The sequence below is a fragment of the Microcaecilia unicolor genome, chromosome 1, assembly GCF_901765095.1.
Source record: "Microcaecilia unicolor chromosome 1, aMicUni1.1, whole genome shotgun sequence".
NCBI classification, from domain to species: domain Eukaryota; kingdom Metazoa; phylum Chordata; class Amphibia; order Gymnophiona; family Siphonopidae; genus Microcaecilia; species Microcaecilia unicolor.
Window position 1 is genome coordinate 550,731,842 of NC_044031.1, and position 10,148 is coordinate 550,741,989.

The 10,148-nt window shown below is 40.1% G+C and overlaps 1 protein-coding gene across 1 annotated transcript in view; it reads left to right on the forward strand.

Moving 5' to 3' along the window:
- Nucleotides 1-10,148, forward strand: part of LOC115459961 (sperm-associated antigen 1-like) — an 87,343-nt gene that overhangs the window by 50,797 nt on the left and 26,398 nt on the right. The window contains exon 7 of the mRNA XM_030189825.1: nucleotides 8,334-8,439. Within this exon, the coding sequence (XP_030045685.1) occupies nucleotides 8,334-8,439 (106 nt within the window). The remainder of the gene's footprint in view (nucleotides 1-8,333; nucleotides 8,440-10,148) is intronic.

The following is a 10,148-nucleotide window of genomic DNA, read 5'->3' on the forward strand; positions in this document are numbered from 1 at the left end:
TGTAGGAATAAGTGCTCTCAGACTTTGCACCTGCATTTTCTTTACATTTTTATTTTGTTGAAAATTATCAGTCTTTTGCATTGGCCCCAAAATGTTTGCAATATCTTTTAAAAAAGAAAATGTTCTCCCCTATTCCTAAATTAGGGGAAAAGCAGCATTGCGGGGTGTATAGTTGAGGTGGACCAGCCCAGCAGGTGCAAAGAATTTATTCTTAATACTCTGTGTGTACTTAGCAGGGTGTTTTCACCTGCAGCAGGGTGTTTTCACCTGCAGATTCTGTGGGTAGTTTGTACCATTGGCTTCATTATGGAATGAATCTGCAAAATTCCATGAGGAGTTTCCCTTTGAAATTTAGTTTGCACACCCACTTATGCAAAGTATCTGTGGACCTGAAAACTTTGCAGGAAGGCAGGAAATTGACTAACTGGCACAATTAAAACTAAAATAAAAATGTGCATTGTGTTCTGCTCCCATATTCATGGACTAGTAACTGGAATCCCAAGGGAAAGACAACTAATAATCACAATACAAAGAGTCAATCCCTTAAAGAGAGAACAAGTATATTGGATGCCTAAAGAAAAAATATATATATTATAATATCTCCTAATAAAGGTCCCAAAAGAGAGTTCAGTATAGGCTGTACCTACAGCCGATTTCAGCAAGTCAGGCCGCAAGTGTAGCTCACTTGAAAACTCTATACATCATGCAATACTCTCTATGAATGAAGCCCTGAATTTTTTGCTTAGTGTAATAACTCTATAAGGTGAAGTCGTGATTAAATAAACACAGAAAAAGAAATTATTTTTCAATAGGCATCCATATACATCCTGGACCTACTAATCCATAGGGTTATAATATCTCCCAATGGTCTTTGATGTAAACAATCTTCAGAACTCCATACAATACGGTGAAAATAGCAAACAAAAAGCACTGGAAAATAAGGCGCAAGCAGGAGCAGATTTATCTGAAGTTCCAGCTGAGTCGCTATTTCACTGCAGGTTCCAGATTGGAACAAGGGTCAACAGTTTGGAGTGTGTACTCTGAGGTGTAGATAACAGTAGAATGTCATCAGCGAACAAAGTGATTTTTCACATGGGCACCCACACATATACCTCTTATTTTATTACCTTGCCTTACTGGATAAATCTCTCTTATCTGCACTGTTCTCTTCCACTGCTAACTCCAGACTCCTTTCTTTTCCTTTTATCTTGCTGTACCATATGCCTAGAATAGACTTTCTGAGCAGGTATGTCAAGCTCCATCTCTGGCCATCTTCAATCCAGGCTAAAAGCTCATCTTTTTTATGCTGCTTCCTAACCCTTACTGACTTGTTCAGTACCCATGTTTTATCATTCCCACCTTACTAATTCCCGTATCCCTTATTTGTCCTGGTTGTCTGTCCTAACTAGATTGTAAGCTCTGTCTAGCAGGGACTGTCTCTTCATGCCCAGTGTACAGCGCTGCGTATGTCTACTAGCGCTATAGAAATGGTAAGTAGTAGTAGTATTTGTGCTAATGAGAACATGGGAAGGGATTTTAATGTGATTGCACACAGAGGGGACCTCTCCTGCCTAGTTCCTGGTGTAGACCATAGAGTTTCCTGGGTACTACATGCTCTGGTGGAAGACTTAAGTCTTTATGATGCATGGAGGCGTATTTTTCAAAGCACTTAGACTTACAAAGTTCCATAGGTTACTATGGAACTTTGTAAGTCTAAGTGCTTTGAAAATGAGCCCCATGGTGTCTCATTCATCCTTCGAGCAGAGACTACACTAACCTTTTCCCACTCCCTGGGGAATTTACTCCAAGCTTGATTACAATTTTTTTTAGATTGATCCCTGCTTAGTGTTGGGGGGCCTTCACAAATTGGTAACATTACAGTTTAGACTATGCCCCCACATGGGCTATTATTCCATCTCTTGAAGAGGATAAGGACAAAGGATGGACATTAAAGTTTGTCTTGTGTTCAGAATTTTTCAAGAGGATATTCCAGAAGAACTTGACTATGGTATATTTTACTAAGGGTAAGCTTCCTGGTAGATGCTCAAGGAATTTTAAGCTTATGTGTCCTTCTTTTAAAGGTGTCTTGTTAAAGAGAATGCTTGAGTAATCTTTTTCTTATAAGGTGGTTTCAACTTGGAATGTTCTTCCTGAGGTTATTAGATTTGCTGCTTTGTATTTTATATTTAGAAAATGTTTAAAGGTGTATTACTTTACTGATAATTGAAGTTCTTTCTATTTCTATTTGTTTCTTTTTATTGATATATTTTTAGTTTAATTTATATAAACCAGTTCGGGACCTTTTTTAAGGATAGGAGTGGTATATAAGACTAATGAATAGAATAAACAATTCTCTGCTACGGGGGGGAGGAGATTTGTAAGGGCTACAGGAATACTCTTAGGGACTACTATGAAATTCATTTGAATTTTGGATCTCCGATTGGTATTGTATGGGATGCACTGAAAGCGATGACAAGAGAGTTCTTTTATTAACAAAGCTAGTCAAAATAAGCATATATTACAGGACCTTATCTATATATATAAAAGGCACTTTGAAGCCTCAAGCCGGAAACTTGAGGCGCCCAAAACGCGATGATGTTGAGGGCGGGGCGGCCCTCGCGTCAAAACGCGATGACGTTGAGGGCGGGGCGGCCCTCGCAACCACGTCACTGAGGGACGAAGGGACGAAGAGGAGAGGTGTGCAACTCGGAACGGAGGCACGGAGGGGGTGTCTGCAACTCGGGAGGGAGGGAGGGAGGACGGGGGGGGGATTACCCTGCTAGCGCCCATTTCATTTTTGCCAGAAACGGGCATTTCTTACTAGTTTCTCAATATTTGTCTCAAATTTGCCAGCTGAAGGCCCAGCATAAGAGTATGGGATCCCCAAGGTGCTGTGGGACCTTCAGGTAGCTAGGTTACATTTAGATAGCCTATGTAGCACTGAACTGGAATTTGTCAATGCCTGTTTGAAGCAAACTTATTATGAGCTTAGCATTCAGGTAGGCATACTTTTTGGCCCATATGTTGCTATATGCTATATATTTGTGAGTCTTGGATCCAAGAGTTAGATATAGATACTTACATTGTGGAGCTTAACCTGCCTGCATTAACCATGTTGTGGCTAGTGTTGGGATAACTATAGGGGTTACAAGTTATAGGAAATTAGATTATGTAGGTTTTGATAGTTAGCTGCTAGAATTCCAGGCCTGAGATGTAATAATAACTGATAGAGATGAGCTTTCAGCAATTATCGATCCAAGCTGCTCTACTAGAAAATGTCTGTGTGAGTTTGAATATTTACTCTAAAGCAGTGCTTCTCAACCGGTATGTTGCGAGCACCTGGGAGATGTGTCATGGGGGCCGACACATACCAGCGGGAATTTCTTTTTATGTTTCATAATTTTTATTAGTTTATGTTAAACTTAAACAGAAATACACTGTTAAGTGAAAAACAGCCACAAGAAAACATTTTTTACATATTCCATTAAACATTGCACTTAAATGGCTTCCTTAGACCTCAAAAAAGTTGGGGGAGTTAGAATAAGTGAAGATATCTCTGTATTAACAATTTCAATAAATTATAAGAAAATAATGACACCGCATTCTCAATCTACTATTTGTTATCTCTATTGTTGTTTTGAATCTAGGAACAACTTAAGCTGATCAGGAACATAGAAAACATATTTAGTACTGTTAAACCTCACAATACATTTACATGGATACACTAACAGAAAGGAACCTCCCAATTCCGTTGTTTTTAATCTCATTGAAAGAAACTGCTTTCGCTTTTGTTGAGTCGCTTTTGTTACATCTGGATACAACCATATTTTTTCTCCACCAAAATTGTGATTGTTGTTTTAAGTAAAGTCTCATTACAGCATTCAAATCCTGTTGAAAAAGAAAAGTCACCAACAAAGTCGCTCTTTCAGTGGCAGTTTCTATTGACTGTTCCAGAATCGCTGTTATATTTCCCACATCTAGTTCATGTCCGGGTTGAACCTTTGTTACCTCATCCATTTTTTTAATCGTATTAGATATGAAGTAAATTTTTTCTAATGGAGGAATCGCTTCTTGAGGATATTTTAAATTTTCTTTAAGAAATCTAGCAAATAAATCTTGGGGAGATACCCCATATAATTGGGAAAATTAAGCAAGCGCAGGTTCAATCTCCTGTTGTGATTTTCAATATTTTCAAGTTTTCTCCTAATATCCACATTATCTTTTATGACAGCAACTTTAAATTCATTAGTTTGTTCCACTTCCTTTTGTAAACTCTCAATTTTCTGTGAAAAATCTTGTTTAGTCATTTCAACAGAGTCTTTCAGTTCTTGAATCTTATCACCTAGGGACTTTACCTCTCCAGATGAATGTAAAAGGGTTTTTTCCATTTCTAGCAGTTTCAGCCATATTGTCCCCAGATTGACCTCCGTTTCTTTCCCAGCAGATTTAGCTGTTATTGGTGAGTCAGTCACCCCACTAGGACCGCCAACTTCCACACTTCCGGTGTCCGTCGGTTTCTCCTGCCGACTCACTCCAACCACTGGGCCTGGAGGGATCTTCGAGAACGGCGGGGGGGAAAAAAATGTTTCACATTCCGGCGAGAGTTCCGCTCCACCCGACTCTCCCGCCAAGGAGTCCACCCCGCTTACTGCATGAGAAAGAGCGGGGAAGAAAACGCTCCAGACCAGTTCTCGCTGGCGTGGACGTCCCGGTAGGTGGGGGAACTACCCGGACTGCTCCCTTTCTTTTAGAATGAGGCATATTTCTCAGCGAAAAACAAAAACTAGCAGGACTGGCTGGAGCGATCTCACTACACGTCCGCTCTCGGCGCCATCTTGACACGCCCCCCCCCCCCCCCCCCCCCCTGGAATTTCTTTTTAAACTTTGCGGCATAAGTAACACTCTTTTCTCCCTCCCCCATGGAACCAGCATCATTCCCTCTTCTTTCCTCAAACACTTCCCCCTCCCCCTGGAGTCCAGGACCAATTTCTCTATTCCCTCCCCTTCCCCCAGTCTATAAAACCTGTAGTGGCCCCTGCAGTGATAACAGGCTGCCTGAGCCGGTCCTGGATCCTTCCCTCTGCTGTGCCCTGCCCCCCCAATACAATTTCCTGTGTACGCGAGGGGTGGGACACGGCATAGGGAAGGATCTGGCGCTGGCTCAGGCAGCCTGTTATTAATCTCAAAAACACAAAAAAATCACTCCTACTGTACAATCTGTAGGTGAGTGCAGGACTCTGAACTATGATAGAAAGTTTATATAAATAAAGTAGCCTCAATAGCCCAGGGAACCTAAGATTAGGACTCCACTGAATTGGCCAACATCATGGGCTCCTCCTACCTTCCGAAAAAACTCACAGACAACAAAAAACTCCCTATCTTAGGGAGAAAAAGATACTGTGAACAAAAAACGGAAAGCGGAGTATTTTAATTATTATAAAAATGTCAAAGTCAATGCACACCACTACAGAGAGTATTTAATGGATATAAAGAACTTATAATTCCCTTCATAAACCTCTTAATAGTGTGAACTGGAGAAATTCAAAATAAAGCGCAATTGCAATATTGACTAGTCACCTAGAATCAGCCCCAACGCTCAAAAATCAATCACTTAACTTGAGACGCAGGTTTTTGCCTCTTCTGAAGTCAAAGTATCCTGATTCCCAGATGTCAACAGTTTGAGAATTTCCAATGGCTGATTCATTTCTTCCAGTCACACGTTACTCCGGATATGAAGTTAAGTCGAATCCAAATTTACAAAGTGGGTGATACTGAAAAATCTTCCTCACTCGCAGTGTCTTCCAAACTTTCCCGACAGCAAGGGACCCCACTGTTTCGCAATCTTCATCAGGAGAAATATCAAAAACAAAAAAAGTTTGTTTCTTTTCAATCCATCGCGATTAATGCAGGGGATGCTACAGAAGCAGGTTTGACGGATTGGAGGGGGGGGAAGGAGGGAGAAGAGAAAGTGGTGCTGGACTCGGGAATGTAGTGGAAGGGTAGCTGAGAGAAGAAGGAGGTGCTGGACTCAGAACGGGGGCTGAGGGAAAAAGAGGGGAGCAGTGCTGGATTCAAGGGAGGGCTAGGAAAAGGAGTGATGTTGGACATAGAGGAGGGGCTGAAAGAAAAGAGGGAGTGGTGCTGGATTTAGGAGGCGGCGTGAGGGATAAAGAGAAAGCTGGTATGGACTCATGAGGGGGGCTAAGGGATAAAGAGGGTTGTTGGACTCATGGGCTGAGGGAACAGGGGGGAGTATCTGGTCTCATGGGCTGAGGGAATGAGGGAAAATTTCTTCGGACTCATGGGGGGCTGAGAGAGTAAGATAGAGAGTTGTTGGACTCATTGGGGAGCTGAGGGAAAAAGAGGGAGAGTTGCTGGACTCATGAGGGGGCTGAGGGAACAAGAGGGAGAGTTACTGGGTGGGGGGAGCCTGAGGGAAGAAGGAGAGGTTCTGGACTTGGGGGAGGGGGGGCTGAGGGAAGAGGGAAAGGTCCTGGGCTCGTAGTGGAGAAGGGAGATGTGCTGAACTCATGGTGGGGGAGAGGGAGGTAAGGGGACAGGTGCTGGAGCTGCAGAGGTAGTGTGATAGCAGAGATGCCTGGCTATGGGAGTGAGTGAATGTTGTTCAGTTCATGTAATTCAAACTGATTGAAGAACAAACTTTCAATCTTACTTTAAATCAGACAGAGCTGTTGTCTCTCCCTGGCTACAATGAGTAGCTCGTAGTTTCATGGAAATTCATCACGGTTCTTTTGTACAACAGGCTGTCATTTCTGATTCTGATATCCCTGAATGATCAAGCTGAAGCGGGTCAGTGTTCAGGAAGGGATTCTAGATGCAAATCCAGCATACAACATGAGATGATAACGATGCTGCTTGTAATATATGTGCAGAGAAAACAGAGTGTACCTTTTTTTCAACAAACAAGTGAAATAGAAGAAAAAGAGAGAATGCAAAAAAAACTATTGTGGACTACTACCCCAACTCAGATGGAACGAAATATGTGAAAATTAAACACATCAATTAACAAAAAGCATATTTTTTTTACCTAAGCTTCATGAACTCACTGAGTTTTAAGTGTTCATTTTTTTTTTAATTCAAGGTGTTATTTGTATTGTATTAGATAAAACTAAATAAGATGGAAATTAAAAAAAATTTAGGTGATTGAAAATTGGTGTCATCTGGCAAGAGTGCTTGGTCCCTCAGTCCCCCTTAGGGCTCAGAAATAGGTTCTGCCCTTTGATGTGCCCCTTTGTGACCCACCTTGGTGGCTGTTTTGTGGCATTGGCTAGTCCAGAGGTAGGTAACCTATGACCTATGAACCAAATGTGGCCCACCGTTGAATTTTAAGTAACCTGTGAAACCATGGGAAGTGTACACAGAAAACGTCACTATCCAGTGTTTTGGTGATTTTAAATACTGTATTTTGCAAGTATTTTCAGAATAGCCACTCTAGCAGTTTGTTTACATTACTTTTAGTTAAATTTCTGCTTATTTTTATTTTTATCAAACAAAGTCTGTGGAGCTCTGTGCATTTCCAGTTCTGATATTACATAATGCTTCAGCCCACTAAGGGTAGTATTGACATCCATGTGCCCTATGTGTATAAAGGTTGCCCATCCCTGAGCTAGTCTTGGAAGTGTGTCAGGTATTGCACAGTCCAGCAGTTCTCAAGTGCAGGAGTGAGCGGGACAGCACAACTCCCCATTATTTCTTCAGGATTCACTGAAATGTAAGTGTTAACAGCTCTGGCCCATTGAAATTAAGCAGAGACCCAGAAGTGATTGGAGGTGAGACCACACCCTCTGATATACAAGTACTCAGCATATATGAGTTTGATAATCTGAAATAGTATACACTTGTTTCAAAATGTGCAAATGAGAAAAAAAAGAATGAAACCTTGCAAAAACCTGCAAATCTGATCTTTCTTTCAAATTATGTCCATGATCTATGAGCTCCAGGCCCTCCCTGTGCTCTCATGGACCAGAGAAGGGGTCTCTAAGCACCACACACATTGTATTTCAGTATTTGGCATCAAAATACTGGCAGTTCCCTTCAAAAAGAAAATTAAGTTGAATCAAACTGAGGTTAATTTGAAAAAAAAAAATGTGCTGGGCACTATGCTCTGCCTTGATGGCCTTCTTGACTCAAGTGTTTTGATCTAACTGAATTCTGCCACTTGCTCACCATAACAAGTATGTATGTACATGTTAAAAAAAACATTTTTTTTTAGCTAGTTATGGTTTTCATAATTTTTTTGCTTAATATTGTCTATATTTATGAAACTGTAAAGCAAATGGGTTTTGTATAGATTAAAGTATTTTGTTTTCTAGGCATGTCTAGCAGAGAGAAATGTTTTGTTGCCAACCATGAAAAAGAAAAAGGGAATGAAGCTTTCAGAACTGGGGATTTTGAAGAAGCTGTGACATATTATAGTAGGTGAGTTACTGTAACGTAAGGTTTTGCTTTTTGAAGAACAGTTCAGTTTGAGCAGTAACAAAATAAATCAAGCAGAATCTAAATATAAAGGTAATCCTGTAACAGAACTAAATATATGTGATTGCAGTAGCACATATATGTGAAAAACCGTAATGAAAGATTGCCACTATTGTTGATAAAATAAGACACTATATTTTATTTAGCATTTTTAATTCATGTCCAAGGGGGAATTCACGCCCCCCTAAGCTAGAAGGAATAATTTAAGATTTGTTTTTTTTAAATCTTTATAAGTTTTTAGAATCTTCTATATAAAAGGCACCACCAATATCTATGAAGCCTCCAGCCGGAAGTGTGAAGGGGGAGAGATATCCGGTTTCCCCATGAGTGTCTGCCCCGCCCTCTCTGTAACACAAACAGTCAGTGAAAAAACACAGCAAAGCACGAAATCAAATCGCTCTCTCTGTAACAGTGAAGGACTCAGGGGGGAGGGGAGAGAGGGCAGAGGACAGGGACACACACACTCCCACATGCACACAGAAGAAAACCTTGCTAGCCCCCGTTTCATTTGCATTAGAAACGGGGCTTTTTTACTAGTAATACAATATAATAATAATACACATATGTGTAAGAAATGAACAAACTCCATATGGTGTATCCAATTAATCATCAAACATTTTCAAAGACTAAAATAAAAGCAACAAACCAAAAATAAAAAGCAAAAAAAAAAAAGTAGCAGTAGGTTAACAGAGAATAAAGCAGAACAGTATGTGCATATGATTAAAAGGAGGTTGATTTTACCTATAAAGTTACACTCAAATATCACTTAACATAGTTGTCTAGCAATGACCATGTTTTACAGAAGGACAAAATATGACCAAATTTTATGGCAGCTATTTCCTCATAAAGCCTATATGAACAGAGCAAATTCCACCATTCATGAAATGAGACGTGCAGATTATTTTTCCAATGTAAAACAATCAAGTGAAGAGCAAGCGAAATCATCAAATTAAACAATTGTACATGCTTTAGTGGAACTGACAAACCAGGGGTGGATGCTTTAAGGATTAGTACTTTAAAAGACAAAGCAATAGCCTAGCTTCCCCCTAATTTCACCAGTGGATATGGAAACAAGATACTTTATGCAAGTATTAAAGATACCAGAAAAGTCCTTGCCACTTCTGGTAAAAGCTCATTCTATCTTTAGGAGTAACAATGCCCTGGGCAATAATAGAGATAAAATGTTTAGAATGAACACAGTTCTGGAATCATCGTTGAATGTAGTCACCCAGTGGGTGACTTTGATACCTATCTTTACCTGGAAAGTGACCGCAACAACATACTGTGATTATACTTTAGAAATATGGATCAGCTGTGTTTTGGATCAAAAATTTGTGTATTTCCTGATTTGTTAGGTTGCACAGACCTGGTGTCAGGCATTCTATGCCTTGCGATCTACGGTTTTGGCTTTAGGGGCCAGTTTTTTATTGTTTCCTTGTAATTGTGTTGTTTTGAAGGTAAAAATGATCTGTTTGTTATTCCAGCAGCTACTGGATTTTATTCCTGCTAAAGAAGAGATAAAGATTCAATTTTAGTTAAAGGTGGATGAAAGTGTTATACACTTAAGGGCAGGCTATTGTAATATCACCAGAACTATGTCTTAGACTTATTTTCTGGATTTTTGTTCCTTTTATATTTTTAAATACTATTTC